Source organism: Drosophila santomea, chromosome 2L, assembly GCF_016746245.2.
Source record: "Drosophila santomea strain STO CAGO 1482 chromosome 2L, Prin_Dsan_1.1, whole genome shotgun sequence".
Classification (NCBI taxonomy): domain Eukaryota; kingdom Metazoa; phylum Arthropoda; class Insecta; order Diptera; family Drosophilidae; genus Drosophila; species Drosophila santomea.
Window position 1 is genome coordinate 18,453,048 of NC_053016.2, and position 20,774 is coordinate 18,473,821.

Below are 20,774 nucleotides of genomic sequence, written 5' to 3' on the forward strand. Positions count from 1 at the left end.
AAATGTAAGTTGATTTTTTGCATGGTCTTATAAATAAATATTAGCAAGGTCGTGAGTAACTTGCCAGTATATACTGATAAACATTAAAAGTTTTGACGGACTGGCGATTTCAGGAACCTATGCTATATGATATGAACAGGCGTTGCGCTTGCGTTCCCAATATTATTGTCTTAAAATCGAGTTTACATCGCTTAATAATAAAGCTTTACATTATTTGGAAAATGCGTTTTTTTGGAGTAACGTATGACACCATTGAATAAAAAATAGTATAAAAGTTTACTTAGACTTATATTATACATATTTCAAGCATTGAAATATTCACAACCAAAGAATACATGTACAGCTAGCACTGCTAGAAGAAAATATAAAAAAGATAAAATATATATAGTTCCTCCAGCATTCAACCCGTAAGTCCTAAATTGAAATACATCCTGCAATAGATATTCCTAGTCATCAATCTGTCGGCACTTGAGCCAATTATCCTGGCCCAAAAACCCCGATCGTGGCACGCGCCCCTCTCCACTCCCTGTCCCACTCTCCAACTGACCCACGTCGAAGTCCTTCGGTGTCGCTTGGTCCTGGCACTGGTCGGGTTCAATATCCTTTGAGAGCGGCTAATCTATTTTCGGTCGGAGGTCCCTTTCTGCTCTGTGCAGCGGTAGTCGAGCATGAAAATGCGTAAATTTCCACGAAAAGCAGAGAGCTATGCCCGTTTTCCAGCGGCGGGGGTGTGTGTCCTTTTCAAGTGTTGAGAGCGTGCCATTAGGAAAATGCGAGGGGCAACAGCTGCAGGATCCGAAGCCCGGATCTCGTCGCACAGTTGCGTAAAATGCATTTTAATTTACGCCTACAGCTGCGCGAAATGCTGCTCCCGTTTTAGAAACTCCCCCTCTTCGGCCGCTCTAATTTTAGTCCGATCTCGATAGGATCGAGAACTAGCCGCGGACTTTATCGCGTGCGGTGTGTTCCTCGTCCTTGTCGCGTGGCAAAGCCCGAAAAACAAAAAAACCAACAAAATTCCTGCCAAATTAGCATACTGATCCTGCAGAGACGGGCGGGGGTGCCCGCTGTCCATCTGTCCTCCAAATATTCTGCATCGCGTGCCCCGGAGAGATACGAGCATATGTGGAATGCACTCCCGCCCTCCCTAATTAGGCGCATCACATATGGCTCCGCATCATCCCTATGCAAATTCACCCATTAATCAATTGGGAACGTAATTTGAATATGAAAACTCGGTGAAAAAATGGCTGGCTCTATTAATTGTGGCGCTGTCAACGGCTTGCGGGGTAGAAATGCCTGTTTCCAAAATTTCGCGAATGGCTGTGTGTTTTTTGTTTTACACCAAATTAACAGAAACTGGGCAAACTGAATTTAGGAAGATCAAAAAAACATGAATTCATTTAGCAAGATGGCTGGGAATTTTTTCGAAAATATACTACATAGTAAGATGAGTGAACTCTCCTTAAGCTTATCAGTTTATGTCTCTATCTTTTTACAATCATTCTTGAAGGTCCACCATTTTTTAAACCATTGAGGACAACACGAAACCCTCGCAGCATTAATTTCCTCTGTCACTAAGGTGGCATTTTTAATACTCCGCTTCCTTTCAGAACGACAATTGTTCCTTTGACTAACCCCAAGACTGTGGAAAGCGGCGCCTTGTTGAGCCACAAGGAACAAGGAGCTCTTCTAGCGCAGTGTCTCGAATTGCGTTTATCGAAGAAAGAATATATCTCTTATGGCGATCAACATCTTCGTTCTACGAGTATTGCCACTAAATGACGAGCGGTTCCCGCACTTTAATTGTCTGGGAAAATGCACATTATCGCAGAGCCACCATCTATAAGAAAGATGAAGAAGCAAACCCTCGGCGTAAATATTATAAAACAGTCGGAACAATTAAAGAAGTGTCCCCTTCTGCCTTTGGTTCATAGATGGAAAATACGTTACAAATCCAACGCTTCGGCGACTTGGCTTTCGGCGTACAGCGAGTTGGTCAAGTGGATTGCAGTTCCTGCTGGTCTTCCCCTATGTGCTGTGTATGCTTCTTTGTTTCTGGCCTAAATACGCGCCGCTTTATGCTCACTGAGTAACGTGTGAAAGTCGAGGGAACTCCGAAGGAAGTGCTGGCTGCAATTTTGATTTGGCCCCGCGGCGGTGGCACTGTTGCAGTTGCACGAGGGCGTGGACAGTTGGCCACAGGTGAGTGCGTCTGCTGTCCAGGTAACTGCTAATTGGGGCCCTTGGCGGAGGGCAGCGAAAATATGTGTGATATACTGAATTATTTTCGGGAATATAGATTTCCCAGCCTAACGATGAATGCAGTGCATCAGCAGTAGAAGGACACATAATTGGGCACCGATGTTTTATCCAGCTTTCGTTTAGAATTGGCATACGCTACTGTGATGAACTAAGAGCGATGCGTTTTTATCTCTGCATTCAAAGACCCACCGAACACAATCAAAATATTTACGAATGCAGTGGAGTGTGAGCTGTGCAGGGCAGCAACTCAAGTTCCAAAGGTGTGAAAGGACAATGCGGAGCTGTGAGAGCTACGAGAGCTGTCAGGAAAATGCAAATGCCGCCTTACCTGGATCTCGAGAAGAGAAGGGGTTGCCAACAATGGCGGGCACGACAAAATATTTTCAACTATTTCGAGTGTCTTTTGCAGCACAGAAACGAAGGAGGCAGCGATCCAGGATTTATGTATGTAAATGCCGCCCAGCACTCGAGCCGAAGGGCTGAAAGTCGAAATTAAGTTGTAATCTTTGTAATTTTTGTCACTCCGAGGGGTTGACAGCGGACAGCTGCCTCACTCCTTTCGTCCTTTCGTCCTTTCGTAGTCCTTTCCTCCGATTTTTACCTTCTGGGGCGACTGCATAAAGCGACACATTTGTTTTGTAAATATTGCGTTTGTAATTAATGCGCGAATATCGAGAGACACATTTCTCAGTTTCTGGAGTTTTGTCTTTGGTAAATTTGCATATGGGTTTCGTTGGTGCTTGGCGTCATTTTTCATTGAGAGTCATTTTTCATTATGGCCAAAGGGTTTGACTATTCAAATTTCATTCAACATAGATTAATGGGTTCAGCGCTTGCTGTTTGGGAAAATTCACAAGGTCAATGGCGAAATTTTGGAAAGTTTGGAAAAGGAATTTGAAGTGTAAGTAGAGAAAAGAATATTTGGCAAATGCACTACACTTAAAATACCTGCATTTTCTCAGACAATATGTATCTTCATATATAAAGAGCAATCAGTTATTTAATCAAGGCCTACTGATACTTAGTGTACAGTGGAGCAAATGTAACCGACAACATGTATTTTAAGAAGATATTTTAAGATAAATGTGCCAACTTATATGCAAGAGCATTTGATCACTCCCTCCGCCGAATTTCCCTTTCATTTGATCAAGCCATCAAGCAGACTTACTTCGCTTTTCCCACTTCGAGGCGAACAACTCATCGAGTGATAAATCAATTGAGTGCCTTCCCCATTCAGTTTGGCACATGCAAAACCATTTTGCAGAAATTTGTAAACATTTTATTACAACACAAAGTTGCAACCCTTCTTTCAAAGGCGACGACTGCCTTCATCCAGAGCGAAAGACAATGGGATTTCGCAAAACGGACAGATGATGCGTAATCCAGGAACCTATGAATTGTAACCCCTTCGTTCCCGCACCGAAATGCAGCGAGGATAGGATCGGATCGGATCGGATCGGATCGTAACTTTGCATATATATGCACTATACTGTGAGCAGCAGGGAATAAATGGAGTCTCGGTTCGGTTTATTGCCCATGCATAATCCCGGTTAATGTGCTTACTGCGGACAGCATTTGAATAATGCCCAGTTAACGCTGTAATGTGCTTAGTCGCCATCTAGCAAACTAGCAATGTAGCAATCTCGGAATCTCGCAACCTCAAAATCTGGAGGTGTGTTGAACACTTCCTGTCTGGGAATCGGTGGTGCCGCCTTTAATGTCTTTCTGATACTCTCCATAGTGTCTGCCGCATGCAACATTTTTATTGGGCTCGGCGCGCAACGAATCCATCAATTTTATGGCCAGCCAGGAATATGTTTTTATTTGCGATCAGGCTTCCGGGCAAAAACGACACTTCCTGAAACAAAAGAAGCCAGCAAAGTAGGGAAAAATGGGGGAATAAAAGGAGCTGAACTGAACGGCCAAGAATCGTTACAACTGTCGTAAAGTTTCAGCGACTTTAAGCTGCTTATGCGAGCGGGCTGAAAAATTCGTATAAAATGTATTATGTGATGTGATGTGATGGGCGTGCGGAGCAGTTTGCGGTTTATCCTTTCAGCAATAAAAGTATCCGATTACGAAATGCACTGGGAACCAGAATCTCCGTCGTGGCCCTCCGCCTGTCAGCGCATAGATCAAATGCTAAAAGACCCAGCTGTGCTCCTGCGCCTTTTAATTAAAGTTTTAAGCCCTTAAATGCTGCTGCCTGGCGCAACTGTGCCAAACTGAGCCAAACTGAGCCAAACACGGCGACACGGGCAAGTTAAATGCCAGTCAAAGCGTTGACATGATATCCCCGCAGTAAACTGACACTCTGCCTGGAAGACTCACAACTCGGGGATGTGAAGCCGAGCTTAGGCCACAGCTGGGACACCGAAATGATGAACTTCAGATGAGTCGAGCTCCGAGGGAAGACGTCGTGATCCAGAGTCGATAGAAAAGCTAAGCGCCCAACCACGGTACTTTATATTAAGATAACAATCCTTAAATAAGTGTTTTAATAATATCAGTAATTAACAAACTTCGTGTAGAAATAAAGATTTAGTTTATACGTGAATCTGCAAGCAATAAAGACTTTCTTCATAGAATTCAAAGCGCAATAATTTGATCACACAACCAAATAAAATGAGAAGACACGACTCTACATTTAGAAGTGAAAACTAGAAAACATAGATCTTATGTACGTTTTGTGAACGAAATCAAACCTGGAAGGAGTGGCACCTCTTCCCTTTTGCAGCCCACGACCTCTGCACTTCCCAACAGTAATGCCAATGCAGTCGGCATAGAGTTATTGACCCGTGCGAGGGCACTGGAGTGTATCAGTCTGGCAAGTCGTCAAGTCCTCAAGTCCGCAAGTCACATCCTCCCCGACGTGGTGGATCATCCACGGAGAGGCCTGAGCCCGATTCTCAAGTGGTTGCCGGTTTGGGCAACCCCTTGAGAGGATTACAAGGGAATTGCATCTGGAGTTACACGAGTGAAATGGCCAGCTGGGTGACTTATTCAAATTCGAATACATTTTGCTTTTAACTGGCACCGGTCCTTTGTTTTCGGCCTGCCTGCAATCACTCATAATGATTATGGAGGCATTGTCTCTGGTTCCACAACCCTAATGATTCAATTAACAAACAGGCAGCTGAGGCCGAGCCGAATCCACGTTGGAAACTTAAAGTGAGGCTGACCAGTTGCAGTTATTTATGTGTCATGTGGGAAAAACAAAAGGGTTTTCGGCCACTGAGAACTTTTCCGAATCCAAGCCCCTTTCTTTTCGCAGCTCTGACTCTGGACTGCGTTTTCTGGTCCTGCGGGATGGAATGATGGGAGGATGAGAGGAAAATCGGCAGTGGTCATCCAAAAGGGTGGCTGGCTTCCACAGGAAGCTGCTCAAAATCAGGTAAAACTCATCTGCAAGCTCGAACCAGTAAATTTTATTAAAAAATCGGGCAAAGCTTTAATTCTGAGTGCAGAGATGCTGCTTGTTGTTGGGTGGGAAAGTCCAGGTGAAAGTTCGTTACATGTTATAGGGGAAACGCAACTCGATTGTTCCTAGCCCGGTTACGTATGAGGTTTTCCTAGATTTCATTTCGTGATGCTCGTTTGCAAATGTTGTCTGTTAAATGCACTTCTTATTGGCGTTAGCAAACTTGATGCTGCAGTCTTGGCTTTCGTGTTACTAATTGCATTTAAGGTGCTAATAAGCCAAGTAAATTGCTGTTACATAGCACTAGCACTTTAAATAAAGTCCATTCTCGGATACATTCGAAAATGTTGCTAATGCTGAGTTTATATTTGAGCAATTAAATCTGCACATTGTTACAATGGGTAACTTTAATGAAGTTTCCGTCTCTAATTTGATGTGGCATTGCTCTATCTGCCTCTGTTTCGTGTTCAATAATTTACTGTTGTAATGAATCCTTCCCATGACGAATCTGCCATTGTCCTGCTGCTAAACTCTCCTGAAGACGGCATTAGAATCCTATTAACTAGCCGCCGCAAATTCAAATATTTTTGCCCAGACAAGGAATGCGCAGGAATGCGTCCATACAAAATTAAGTCGACGAACTGAGGGAAGCGACGGGACATTTGTTTGAGCAAATCAATTAGTCACAATGGCCCTCGGAGGCAGGACAATGGGTCTCTGTATATAGAGAAGTGTCCCTTTTTGCGGACGGGGGCATTTCTGGACGGCTTCCTGGCCATTGGCCATAAGGGCGTTAATTATCGGGCAGACGTTTAATGAATGCACCCGGGGAGAAGTCGAGCTCACGTAATTTAAATTTGCTCAAGGAGATTGCGTGTGTTTTGTTTGGTGTTATGACTTCTTGCCGCTAGCTCGTCGCTTAGTTAGAGCTAAGTGTGTGTCCCTGTCCCCACCTCCGGCCAGTTTAGTTTCCGCTTCCTGTCTGGGCGATGTCGCATCCTTCGAGCAATTAGTGGAGCGATGGGCACACAGGAAGTCTGATTCGGAGTGTCGGCCGTCGAGGGTGAACCATAACTTGTGGACTTACACGAATCTTGGATTTAATTTGGCAGTTACACATCTGTTTTTTTTTGTACTTCGGCACTAGATCCCAATTTTATATGGCCATAAAGTGCGATTTTGGCATGCCCATCGAATGATTTTATATCACTTTCGGGCAGCTGGACACTATGAAGACCATTATAAAATTGATTGATATATGGCAGACGGGGCTATGTTCATCTACAGAGGGCTGCCCGATTTTTGCCTGAAACATAATGTCTTATTCAGCCAAAATTCCCACAACGGCGCAGGCGCAAAAGTATTAGCTTTCAGCAGCGAAATTACCATATGAAAGCGAAAGGATTAGGGTAAGCGGAGAAAAGTATCAAATGTCCTGGCTGGCAATTATAAGACTTTAGCTAATTACAAAAGAGAGTTTCGCCTAAAAGATGAAAACATAAAATGCATGATTGATGCGCTGACAGCAGAGGCCGAAAAATACAAAAATTTATATTAAAAGAGGAAAAAACTGCCAGAAAACTTTTAACCGATGTCAAGCCAAGTTTTCCCTGCCACCACCTTGGGAAGTTCGGAAAAACCGTCCGCAGCTGCCGAGGAAAACTCTGCGCCTCTCATATGCAAATCAGTCTAACCGTCAGTTCATCATTCTCGTCCTGCCGATCCTGCAATTTGAGTAAGCGAGTGACATAATTCCCGACAGCGTGACCAACTTTGATTGATCTGCAGATCTGCAGATCGGCGAAAGCAAAAGCCGCGTCCAAAGGCGACAGGCATGGCGAATCGGAAAAGTGGTACAAGGCCGCTTTCTCTTTGTTCTCGGCAGGATCAGCCTGCAAAAGTGTCAGAAATTCAGAAATCACGGGGATTGATCACTCGAGTTTTTAAGATGATGTAGAGCGTGGCTTTTGCATAATTTAGTTCGGGTTTACAAGAGTCTTACAAGGGGATTTATGGGAAGTTATGGAAGCCTAAGTTATGGGAAAGTTGGGAGACATGTTTCTATCTTCGTCAGAACCAGCGGCTGGCGTTTCTCAAAAATATGGTAAAGAACATAAAAAAGAGAATATAATTTAATAGAAAGTGCTTAGATTAAGAAGAATACATATCTTTGCATATTGCTCGTAGCTATATTATTTTGCGAGTCTTTTACATTTGTGAATTGTATTGTGTGTTTCTAGACACCTATTAAAGTTGAGTAAAAATCGTGCCTCTGTATTAAGTACTAATTCCAACCGATTACCCTTTTATATTTTATAAATATAAATATAAGCTAATTAGGTCATGGACTTCATTATAAAGCGTCCATTCAGATAATTCTTCATCTGTTTTTTCCTCGACCAGCACATTGACCCGGAAAAGCCGATCGATCCGATTCGTTCAGAGGATTATGCAAACATTTGCGGGAAAGTGTCATTAGTCAATGGTCCCATATTTGAACTCTGACCACAGAGCAGTGTTAAGTGGACAAAATGCCAGCAGAAATGCGGAAAAATCACAGCGATTTCTCAGGGAAAACCGCAAGTTGAGACAACCCCTAGAAAGTAGAAAGCAGCATCTGATGGCGAAACAGGGAAAGGTGAAAACCCGATACCTATGTAGAAGAACCCCTGCGAGAAGGTCCGTGGAACTACCCGGGGGAATATTTCGCAAGTCGCTTACCCAAAAATGGCATAAACAATCTCATTGTGCGCACTCGAACCAAATGATGTGTGAGATATCAATTGTCAAATCGACAATGGAAAGTGACAGATCGGTATCTGAAACGTTCGTAATAAAATTAGAAGTTTATTGATTTGTCCTGACACTTTTGCAGAGGAGCGGAGCCCGGGCTGCGAAAGGAAACTCTCGAACCTCGAATCTGGGACAGATTGATGTCTGCTCTCGCATTATCAATGGGAGTGTCCTTCCTCCACTCCCTTCGTCCTTACCCCTTGCTGAGGCTCCTGCTTCTGCTTCTGATGTCCTATAAAAATTATAAGCAATTACATAGAAAGAATTTCCGTTGGCTGGTCATAAAGTAAGGAACTTTACGAGCCCAGTAAATATTTTGATGGCCGAAAATCGCTAAAAAAGTTAATTTCCGTGTCACTTTTCGCTGACTTTGAACCATTTTGCGATGCTTGGAGTCTGACTCGACTGACAAATGGATCCAAACTTCCTGCTGCTGCTGACCACGCCCTAATGCTGTAGATGCCACTCACTTTCCGTTTTCAAAGAGACCATTAGCTTCATGAGTTGCATTTCCCTAAAACTCTTCCATGTTTGTACTAATTATTATTAATGTGTTTTCAAACCAATGTCTAAAAGGGAAAGCACCCAATGATTTGTGTGTTTGTGGGCTAGTTCAGAAAATGCGGGACAGTAGGTTATGAGAACAAACTGTTTTGAGATTGCGATCGTCTGGGGATCAGATGACAATTTAGTTTTGACTTCGAAAGTGAAATACCAAGTATTTCGTATTGAAATCAATCATGAACTAGAATTTTAACATTTTATGTGTTTCTTAGATATCGCGCTTTTGGTTTTAGGATATAATTTGAATGCGACATTAGCTTACATTTTCCTTTTCTCAGGAAGTTTCTTTGTGCATAAACCTAATTAGCATGTTCTTCGACAATGTCTTCAAGCAACTAACACATCACACATTGTCAAGTCAAACTCTTGAGGAAATCCGTTTAATTTCCCTCAAACCCCGAGACGCAAAACAAATTTCTTGCCCGGGCACCAGTAACAGCTGCACTGGAAACAAATTTTAATAACTTGTCATAATTTCCAGTAGTAATAATGTACCAATAAATTACATAACATATAACTGTGGAGAATGACAAAGTTCCCAAGCCTGTGGATTCGTAGAGACTAGAATAAACACAAGTTCTAAGTCCAGCTGGATCTGAATTTTCTCCCAGTGCACTGCCTCTTGGGTTGATTCGGAGACACCTTCTTCCGGACTTGTGCGAAAGTGAAATCGACTCGATTGAGGGCGTGCTACGTTAGTCTTGCGGTTGCCGGCGACTCCTGCTCCTGGTTTTTTGGTCCTGCGCCCGCACAATTGGATGAGGGACGAAGTCAGAGATTGCCAGGAGGTGTTGGAAGATGCTTCTTATCCGCAGCATTGTGCTAGCCTGCTTGTGTATGCACAGGTGTCATCCTACAGGTGAAATGGATCCTCTCGAGGGCAGAGAACTCGTGCCAGGGCGTCTCCATTGTTCGTCCGCATAATGAAAGCAAAACGTTCTGAAATATGAATTGAATCTGCTGGAGTGCATTTAATATACATTACGCTCCCCTCCTTTGCACCTTGCTAATATCCTGGCGCTCCTTTGCCGACAAAGTTGCGAGTAGTTTGGCATCTTCCGCTGTTTTCTGTTTGCCGAAAAAGTCGGGCCATGCGGGCCATACAATATCCGCTGAAACGTTTAAGTGAGATTAACAAGTGATGACGGATACCGACTTTGGCACAATCAGGATGCCACCCAGGACCTCAGGGCTGTGTGCTTTCTATTAAATTAAAAGTGGCAAAGGAAAAGCGGGGAGGCAGCGGGGGAACTCTTTATTGGGCGACTCGACTTTCGGCTTAGGAGCAGAGTGCTTTGTCACGAGATAAGAAAGCGTTTCGGAAATCCTAAGAAAATATTGCAAAAATCAATGATGCAGAGCTAAAGACCTAATACAGTTGTGTGTTACAAGCATCAATCCAGTTCATTGTACCTCAGTAAATACTTGTATTATATTTTTAATAATATACTACTTAACATACTTGCTCTTCTGGGAATTCGAACTGATTGCATACGACGATAAGCATGTGCTATTGACAGTAAAGTGCACTTTACGCATTCAGTTTCCCATCTGAGCTCGGATCATGCACAGTCCTCCTGCGATCATTGCCCTAGTTTGGGGCATCGTCTACCTCTCCTGCCCACCTTCATCTGAGGCCGGAAGGGAAGATTGGACAGCAGACGAGCGGCTGGTTTACCCAACAGGATTGCGGTGTCCTAACGAATCTGATTCCCGCCCAAAGGCTTCGTCGGAGGATCACCGGCGGACGGAAATCGTCGCTGATGTCCCAGCCTTGGATGGCATTTCTCCATATTCCAAGTGATATGGAGATGTGTCGCTGTGGAGGCTCCCTTATCTCAGAACGTACTAATACTAAAATAACCAAATCACTTCCCCCGTTCATAGTATTCGTTTTCTTTGCTTTAGGCTTTGTTTTAACTGCCGCACATTGCTTCAAAATGTGCCCGCGATCTAGGGAGTAAGTAAGACTTGCATGATTCTTTCCCTGCCCTTTTCCTGATGCTGGGTCTTATACAGGATAAAAGTGTGGCTGGGAGAACTTGACATAAGTTCCACCAGTGACTGCACCACCTACAATTATCAACTGGTTTGCGCACCGCCCGTGGAGGAGTTTACCATCGATAAGTGGATTCTCCACGAGGAGTTCAACCTCTTTTACCCCGGGTATGATATTGCCCTGATAAGACTGAACAAGAAAGTGGTCTTCAAAGGTAGGAACACCCAAGTTGAAAATACAAGCTAATATCTAGTAATAGATGAATATATGTATGTATAGTAAATTGTATTTAAATATATGCTTTTTCAGACCACATTCGAACCATATGTCTGCCCCTGACCGACGAACTCTTGGCCTTTACCTTGCAGCTGGGAAACCCCTACATGGCGGTGGGCTGGGGGAAAACGGAGAGCAGCAGCTTCGCCAACAGTACGATGGAGGTCTACATAAACACTGAGAAGTGCACCGACGGCAGGGACACCTCGTTCCTCTGCGCCAATGGCGACTATGTGGACACGTGCACTGGGGACTCCGGTGGACCGCTGATTTGGTCGACCTTGTTTCTCGGCAAGGCTCGAACGGTTCAATTCGGAGTGGTCAGCACTGGAAGCCAGGAATGCGGCGCTGGCCAGAAGGCATACTACATGGATGTGCCCACCTTTGTGCCCTGGATAATCGCCAAGATGGCAGAGTTTTCGGATTTGAAACCAAATCTGTTAACTTTAGATGCAAATACTGTGTAATTGGTGCTGATAATTTCCGATTCCGTTTGGCCATTTGGAAGAGCTGTGAGTTATGAGGCAGACAAATCAAGTAGCTCACGTTTTTGTGTCGTTCAGATCGGTAGTCGTATTAGGAAATACCTATAGATAAAAAGGAAATTGGAAAAGCCACATAAAGCACAGTTCTATTGCAAGTATTTTAAAGCCAATTACGTAAAATGGGTCATGAGATTGGAGTCCTGTGTCTGGGACACTCGGGCTCGGTGGTGGAGTTAGCTTTTAATAGGGACTACGATAATGGGTACTTTCTGGCCTCTGCCGGACTCGATGGAGTCGCAACACTGCGACACGGCGACACTGGCAACTGGATTACCAACCTAACAAAGCACACGGACAGTGTGTGGTCGGTGTCCTTGAGCCACGACGCCAAGATCCTGGCCAGTGGCGGGGCGGATTGCAAAGTCCGCGTCTGGGATGCCCTGCTGGGGAAACAGCTGAAGAAGCTTACGCATAACAAGACAGTGGCTTGTGTGGACTTGAATCCGAAGGCCACTCGCCTGTTGACCGGCTGCATCGATGAGGAATCCTCACTCGCCCTCTTCGACATAGAACAATCGGACAAAGCTCCCGTCATGGAGTTCCATGGCCATCATCGCGGTGTGAGGGATGTGACCTTCTGCTTGGAGGAACGCTGCGTCCTCTCCGCTTCCTATGATCGCACGGTGAGGATGTGGGACTGCCTGAGCGGCAAGAGAACTAACTCCATTTTCCTGCCGCACCACGTCAAGTCGATGGAGCTGCACCACAGCGGCGACATAGTGACCATTGCCTATGCCGGCGGCGTGATCTTCCTGGACCCCAAGAGCTTCGAAGTGCTCAAGCATCGCAAGTTGCCCTACAAGGTGACTGCGGCCTCGCTGAGTCCCAACAAGGAGATCTACGTGTGCGGCAACAACAAGGGCTACTCCCACAAGTACGACTACGCCACGGATGTTAACACGCAGGTCTACGTATCTGAGGAACCATCCGCGGTGCTAGCTCTGAGGTTCAGTCCGGATGGCGAAGTGTGTGCCATTGGCTCCGCAGATGGCAGTATCATTCTCTGGCGAATGAGCCGCAAAAGCGCATCCGTAGTGCGCGACCAAGATGATGACGACGATGGGGAGGAGAATGAATCCATCAGTTGAATACCGAATACCACACCCTATGCACAACTGTACACCGTTTTGATTTGAGTTCTCATCTGGGTTAATTTATTTTTTGTAGTTCTGTTGCATCGTTCCCCATCATCAAAATCCGAGAAGGGTCACTGCTTTTTTTCCCTACTAATAAATTCGTCTTGTGATTGAAAACCCCCAAATGACCGAGCGGTCTACCTGCCTTTTATGGCTATCTGACTATCGGACGCCCTTTTCCAACCTGTTTTGTGGATGATTTTCGAAAGGATTTCGGTTTTCTGTATTTTCCTTCGTTGAACGATCCGATCGCCGACGCTGATTGTCTCGCTGCTTTATGGAGTTTCTCACCCAATGCAGTCGAGTCATAAATGCGTTTTTTATTATTATTTGAGTTTGGTAGGGGAGATGGGGAGTCCCTGAAGTCTTCTAATACACTGAATATGTATCCAAAAAAGTGACTGAGGTTTCCTCCTTTCTTGGGGTAGTTCTGAGCCAGAGAGCCAGATAGCATGTACAAATAGACACCAGGAGATACATCTCTGACTGATCTGCTTTCCTGACCTAAGATACTTTGGGTTTGACAACTTCTTGACTCCGTGCCTCTGTTTGTTTATCTTTCTTTGGGTCCGCGTTCGCTCAAAAGGTTTTCCATAAATATTTATAATTTCTTGGTTGATAAAACGAGTTCCTCGCATCACGCTGAGCCAACGTATTTTCCAAAACACGTTTTCCACGCGTTTACCAGGAACAGGGAATCGTTTCACACAACCTCCTTGCGTGTTTGTCCACCGAGTCCGACTGTTCTAATAAAATGAGTTGTCATGCTAGTTCCTTAAGTTGGTCAGCACAAGTGCCAGTTCCATGATTGATGGCTTGAATGGAAAGTAGCACAGTAGCACAGTAGCCGCAGGATCAGCAAAGGATTAGCCTGTACGGTAGCCAGTCCAAATATTTGCATACTAGCCCAACTATTTGCATTCCACTTTAAGAAATATCCATCAATAAATACCGATCCGACCGCAATTTGTCCGAGTAAAAGATCCGAGATACCCAAAAGTCATTTATAAATGTCCTGCGCAGAGATTTGATAATATTAATGATTGGTCATTTGCCAGGGAAAAATGCTTGGTAACACTTGGAGTAGATCGTCTGGCGTTTTTCTGTGTTTTGATGGGGATCTCTACGATTGTGGTTGAGTAATACAAATGGCTTTCCTGCTCAGATGGTTATTAGAGTAATTAATGCCTGGATCCTAAATCAAGTTTCTTGTTATTAAAAACCAATTAAAACCACTTTCTCGATTTCCAGGATTTGTAACGTAATTTTTGTGGGTACTATTCGAAGAATATTTTTTAAATTGCCCGTTTTCCTCCCTGTTAAAAGTTATTAGTTCTTAGTGAGCCACTCCCACAGCAAGTTGTGTTGAACCCTGAAATGTCCTTAGTAGCAGCACACCTGCCTAGCAAAATATCCAAAATTGCGGTCACAGTTCCGTGCGCCGAACAGTTTTAATGGTAATTTTCTTACGGAACCGAGAATGTTTCAAAAATATCTTACGGCAATTTCGAGCGTTACTTAGCAGGCTGGTCATGCTCGCTGAGCATTTGCACCCCCACCGGAACACGTGGCGGATCGGGCCAAGTTCTTGGCTATGTGTTGCCTTATAGAGTGGGATATCTCTGGCCTCCTCCTGGGGTGGAATGGGCTGGCTCGATTGTCCGCTGTGTGCTGAGGCGATAAGACGCGTTGCATTCGAAATGAGAGTAACGTATATTTTATACGAGACCAGGCAGGACTGGGCATTGTTGAGGTTTTAGTAGATACGAGATAATGTTCTACCGACCGCGACCTTTGACTAGGAAACACTGATGATGTCTGCCTAGGTCTTATCGGGTCTGGGGATAGTTAAGTGCATATTAGGGAATGCCGATAAGATCCAAGTAGATCCTACCAGCATTTAAGCCTCCAATCAAGCGAATACCTTGAGTGCCATCCAATGCCCGCACGTTCCACTACAATCCTTTAGGATCTGCCCTCATAAGCGGGACACTTGAGGACCGCTTTTCCACCTCTTTTCTCCTCCTTTTCTCGTTTTTCCGCGTGTGTTGACACAACCCATATAAAGCACATAGTTGCCAGGATATCCTGCTCGAGAGGAAATTACTTAAAGGGATCACGAACTCTTCCCCTTTCGAAAAACTCCTTCTTGAGTTGTTTATGTTTTCAGGCATGACTGCCACCGAACGCCAGTAGAATTCTCAAATTTGTTACAAAGTGTGTAAATTCACGTTGCTTTTCTTCTTGAGGGAGGGTGTGTCCCATAAACAGAAAACCGAACCACAAGGGATCGGATCTTATGGGAGTGGAAAGGAACGAATTATGGATGGATGATGCTGCCTAATCGAACGGTCGTCAAACGATCTCTGCCTTTTTTGGGGTGATTGCACTCTGTTTTTTCATCTTTTTTTCTCGGGTTTTTGTGTGGAAAGCCAATGGGTTTTCCCATTATTTCGTCGAGTGCAAAGGACAAAGCAAATTATGTCTTTAGTCAACGAATCTGACTTCCAAGGCTTTGTCCCTATTCTTTCCTTCTTATTTAATTGGATTTGTGCAAACAATATAAATCTCGTTTTATGGCCGTTGGTAGTGTAATTTAATTTTTTACGATTTTGCACATTAAAAGAAAAACTTTCTGAAAATGCAGCACGAAATGAGCAGAAAACTTGTGTTATAAAAAGTGAACCCCTACGGAAATTTAAAAACCCGATACTATGCAAACACCACAAGGAAATTCGAAATCGACGTGAACTATATTTATATGTACATATGTAGATACAAATGTATATTTGGTGAACCAGTGCCCCACAATGCAAGCGCGATTTTCCCCTTGGCAACACGAGGAAAGTGAAAAGAATCGTTGCCCCAAATGCCCCCTGCCACGCCCCTTCGACAGCCCAAAATCCAGTTTGCGGCCAAACAACCGAAACCAAAACATACTTTTTTCGTATCTTCCCATCGCAATCGCAACTAAAAGTACAGCTCCACCGATGCAACAACAAACAAGAAGGCAGCGAACAGAACACACGGATGGAAACGGACAGGGATGGGTAGATGGCGTGCGAGAGAGTGGGAGATATAGGGTGGGAGAGAGCAAACGGAAGTTGGGCCGACTTTCTTAATACACTTTATTGCAGAACTTTATCCCCACGACTCTTAGACAGTTTAGGCAAATACCTAAAGTAGTTTTAAAAATTCTTCTGTTTTCAAAACTTATGTAGGTATGTTCATTGCAATAAAATGTGGTAGTATATACAAAGGAATTTTGATTATTTTTCTCGTTTCCTTTGCAATGAATTGTTAATATTATTTAAAAGAATTAAATCGTAAATAATGACAATTATTTTAGAAAAATTTTAAAGATCAAAACTTTTCAACATATATCAGATGGTTTGGTAAAATGTTGTTAGGAAACTTCTCTTGTTATTTTTATTTGCTTGCTATATTAGTTTTTTACAACCATTTCAAGGAAGTGCATTGCTCTTTCGATATGATTAATTAAAAAAAGCGCATTCAAACTCAACCGTTGAGCTCTCTTTCCCCGTCCCTTTCGCGCCTGCTGGTTCTCCGATCTTTTTGAATTCGAGGGTTGGTGTACAGAGAGCGCGAACCGCTCTGCATTTTCAGTTGGCAACGCCTCTGGTGGTTGTTTGACGTTTGCTTTTGCCTAGTGTTTTATTTATCATTTATTCGTTTCTTCGAGTTCGTCGAGAGAGGTTCGGCCTGATCGGTATCGCTGTATTTAAAAACCTAGTGCGCAGTGCGCTTATACCCGAAAAGGTCCACAAACATCGCTGTTACAACGACTGCAAGTTGTAAAGACAAACATAACACGAAATTGCTGCCACGGGCAGCTATCTTATAGAAAACTCCAACGAGAGACGCAAACGTTTCGTTTTGTGAGTGGAATTGCAGTGCTGTGTGTCCAAATCACCATTTGAAGACAGTGACCAAGTGCTATTAGACCAAGGCCTTTGCTTATAAATATTTTATAAACAATTGCAGCGTGAAATTTCACTTTTGAAGGCAGCAAGACGTAAAATAAGCTGCAACACACGCACACACAGAACACTCGCTCTCCCAAATTCACACACGCTCGCGTGTGGAGACCGTGATTTGTATTTGTATTCGTGTGGAGACTGCCTCTCTCTTTTGGGGCTGTCCGAACACAAAGTTTTGGCGCCAAAAGTTTGACAGTTCGCTTTGGCGTGCGATTCGCAAACAAGTGGCAAGAAAAGTGCGTCTCAAAACAGAGCAGAAAAACACTAGGGGAACCCAAAACAGATATTGACTAGTATATCAACATGGTCAGTGCTCGAGTCCTGAATCCTGTGATGCTGAGTGAGTTCTGCAAGATGAGCAGCAGTCCTGCGGTGAGTCGCAATCTGCCCTGCGGTCGTCAGTTGAATCGCATAAAGCGTGACCTCTTCGGTAGCTCCAAGTCCGCCGAGGGTACAGCCACCAAAACGTGAGTTTCTGTGATAACAGTTGCAGTTTAACCAATAACTAACGACCCTTGTTCCCCTTCCAGACCCTTCAATGCCGAACTGGAGCGCCATCAGGAACTGGCTACGCAAAAATGGGGCTTTGACTTCCGCGCCGGCTGCCCATTGGCTGAAAAATCGCACTTCATCTGGGAGCGCGTCAGCTTCCAGGAGTCCAGCTTCGCCCCAGAGATGTACACACTAACCCGAGCCGCCCACGTACGTCCTTCCGCGGATACAAGTCCTAGCGACATGGACATTTTGGTAAACGAGCGCTCAGAACGGGAGAACTTTGGCTCCAACCTGGGTAATTCCTCACTGGAGTCCAACACGGATAATGACTCCTGCTACGACTCACAGGACGAATCGCTGACAATGCGGTTCAGCTCCTCCAGCACGGCAAGCACCTCCTCGATAGTCCTGCGAAAGCGACAGCCCAAAATCACAGGTGAGTCTCGGGGTTGTTCTACACCACTATACCATTTTGATCAGCAGAGCTTGACGGTTCCCAGGGTCAGGCTTCATTTCACTTCGATAGACGTTACTAACTGTTTTCCCACAGCTTTCTGTTTAAACCCTGTTTATTTTCGGTTCTCAGGAAGTTGAGGGTGGTTTATATAACCTATCAATATTATAGGCTTCTTTTGTAGTCGGACTGATTCAATACGTTGTTTTAAAGAATTATTTGTACAGTACCAAGTGGAGACTATTAATAAATTATCGACAGCAGTGCCTTAGTTTTATAAGTAGTTTGGCTAGGTTTTGGTATTTTATTTTAGTTATGTGCTTTTTGTTTTTAAACCTCCATGAAAACGAATTCGGTCAATTATTTTATGCCAAACAAACATTTTGGTGAAACATAACCGCCATTCAACTGTACTCACAACGTTAAACTTCGAAAGGGGTTATTAATTTGGTTTTTAGTTCACTCCTTTTTTTTTGTTTGGTTTATATTTACTTTCCAGAATAAAAAATGGATCGTTTAATTGTGGGTGTTCTTCGTATAACTTGGAGCCAAATTATAGCAATTAGCCAATGCTTTGTGGGAGATTTATTTTCGTCCAAAAGGGTTAGTCAAAGCTGATTGCAGCTGTTTCAGCTCTTCATCTCCCTAAACCGAGCGATTCTCTGCTGATCCTCCACTTCGCGGGGGTTGGTTTCCAGATCGATAGCATGCGGGCCTGGCTGGCTGCATCTATAAATGCCAACAGCTGTGACTCCGCTTTGTCTATGGCCTGACCTCATTATAGAAAACGGGAGAGGGGTCTGGGGATCGGCTTTCAATGCACCACCATCCAGAGTCCGTGGCCTTATCAAACCTCCCTTTGATTGCTTTGTACGCATCGTTTTTTATAAATGCCACTAGCACATGCATGTGTAATTATAATCGTAAAAAGTGTCTGTTCGGAACATAATAAATGCACCCGCATCGGGTGGTCAGCAGGGAAGCCCTTGAATTCCTTAAAGCCTCTACTCGTTTAACTTGAAATGTACTTTTTGGTGCTTTGGACAGTAAGCTAGAGCGCATAATGTATGCAGCTATGCAGCACCACCACTCGTGCTTTCACCGGTCTACCTGAAAAACCGGCTGAGGACCGAGTGTCTGGCTGCCGTCTGGCATTTATTTGCTACCCCTGTGCGGATCTGCAACCCTCTGATAGGGAAGTGCTGCCGGCCACGTGCCACAATCTGGAAATCTACCCGAAACCGAAATCAAAATGTGCAAAAACAGGCGGCGCCTGCTGTTTAGGGATCAATGACTTGTGAGCATGGGCAACCGGAAATGCAGCAGCTGACTTTGATTTGGCAATTCCACCTAACACGTATTAATAACACGCATTTTCTTTCTTTCGTTTGCAGAGTTCATGAAGGAGCGCAAGCGTCTGGCTCAGGCACCCAAGAAACTATCGCCCGCAAAACGCCTGCGCACCAGTTCTCCCAGTTCTTCCGCCACTTCCAGCTCCAGCGGTGGATTCGGGTTGGGGGCGCACTTTGGGGCGATGTTGAAGCGGCCGCGCAACAACTAACGCTCTAGATTCGCTGGCTAACCCACCGAATTGCAATTTGTAATTTTATTTTTTATAAGCCACTGCGATTGTGTAGTATTTCCTAATTTTTTATTACGAACATTTTTATGCAGTGCAAGGGCGACAGTTGCGAATATTAATCGTTAGTCTTCAACTACTCGTAACCAGTAATTAGTTGTAAGTCAACCAGTAAGCTCGAGCTACATGAAACTTTTTAGATTTCTCTAGTGAGAAATGCCATAAACTAAGTGATTAGTTCTTAACAACATACAACTATTGAACAAGAAGAGAGAGACCGCAAGCTGAATGGAATTAGTCTTAACTATCTTGAAGCCAATCGAAATTTAACCTTTATAACGATGAAATACTAACTTTACATAACTTTGTAAAATCCTTGCAAATTTCGTCGGCAACTTTTGCATTTGAAATTTGCCGGGGGAACAAAACTCATCCTTTCTCTGTCCTGCCAGTTCATCCAAATACTGAAACTAAGGGCAGAGGGATAATTGAGTTTTGTCCTGCACATTAAGGGCGCCAAAACGATGCCCCAATAAGCCGTAATTCGGCTCATTGCTGCTTTGTTTTTTCGACCTACTAAAATTGTACCAAATTCGACCAGTGGAAAACAAACAAAAAAGAGGAATGTCTTTGAATTAACTTCGTCAATTTCTGCACGTTTGGATGCCAATTTATATGATGCCGCCAAATGGACACAAATTGCCGCGCTCTCATTTCTTAACCAGTGGTAAAAATGTTTTTTATGATTTGCTATGATCTCTGGGCAAATTATGAAAACAATTTTGCCTGAAACTATCATGTACAAAAACTAGATTACTATACTATACACATAGGCAGAGCCTATTCTTCATAACACTTATACAAAGCATCTATTTGTAAGGCCTAACTAAGAACAAATCCAAAGTATTCTCCTAATATTTATATGTATAGACACTCTATGTATAATTATACCATATTCAACTCATACTTCAATAAACAAAACACAAAAACACCCAGATTGTCCATTTCTAAAATTACCAAAACTCCCGCATTAAATCATTTTCATGTTTAAATGTTATTAAATGACTATTTCTATGCATTACTTTGGTTGTAGAAGTAGCCGTAAAATGTAGTTTATTAAAACAATTTTGTACATTTTATAAGTTAATATTTGTTTTTCTGCAATAAATTGTTTTTGATTTTCTAGTTGGTAGTAAACTAATAGCGGTTTTCATTTTAATTGTTTTTTTGTATAATATCTTGGGAT

General features: G+C 43.7%; 2 protein-coding genes and 1 pseudogene across 2 annotated transcripts; all 3 read left to right on the forward strand.

Annotated features, from left to right (window-relative positions):
- The first annotated feature begins 10,605 nt into the window (after window positions 1-10,605).
- On the forward strand, window positions 10,606-11,799 carry LOC120458804 (annotated as a pseudogene).
- Window positions 11,800-11,845: 46 nt separating this feature from the next.
- LOC120458803 (serine-threonine kinase receptor-associated protein) lies at window positions 11,846-13,129 on the forward strand. The gene has a single exon (XM_039646595.2). The coding sequence runs from the start codon at window positions 11,983-11,985 to the stop codon at window positions 12,949-12,951; it is 969 nt and encodes a 322-aa protein (XP_039502529.1). The 5' UTR covers window positions 11,846-11,982; the 3' UTR covers window positions 12,952-13,129.
- Window positions 13,130-16,681: 3,552 nt separating this feature from the next.
- Window positions 16,682-20,583, forward strand: LOC120458210 (cyclin-dependent kinase inhibitor 1). The gene is made up of 3 exons (XM_039645787.2): window positions 16,682-17,467; window positions 17,531-17,931; window positions 19,344-20,583. The coding sequence occupies exons 1-3, from the start codon at window positions 17,304-17,306 to the stop codon at window positions 19,508-19,510; spliced, it is 732 nt and encodes a 243-aa protein (XP_039501721.1). The 5' UTR covers window positions 16,682-17,303; the 3' UTR covers window positions 19,511-20,583.
- Window positions 20,584-20,774: the final 191 nt, after the last annotated feature.

Excerpts from the sequence above, each read along its gene's own strand:
- LOC120458803 (XM_039646595.2), top strand. The coding sequence starts at position 11,983 with ATGGGTCATGAGATTGGAGTCCTGTGTCTGGGACACTCGGGCTCGGTG.
- LOC120458210 (XM_039645787.2), top strand. The coding sequence starts at position 17,304 with ATGGTCAGTGCTCGAGTCCTGAATCCTGTGATGCTGAGTGAGTTCTGC. Across the intron at positions 17,468-17,530 it reads GAGGGTACAGCCACCAAAAC|ACCCTTCAATGCCGAACTGG; the intron begins GTGAGTTTCTGT and ends TTCCCCTTCCAG. Across the intron at positions 17,932-19,343 it reads GCGACAGCCCAAAATCACAG|AGTTCATGAAGGAGCGCAAG; the intron begins GTGAGTCTCGGG and ends TTTCGTTTGCAG.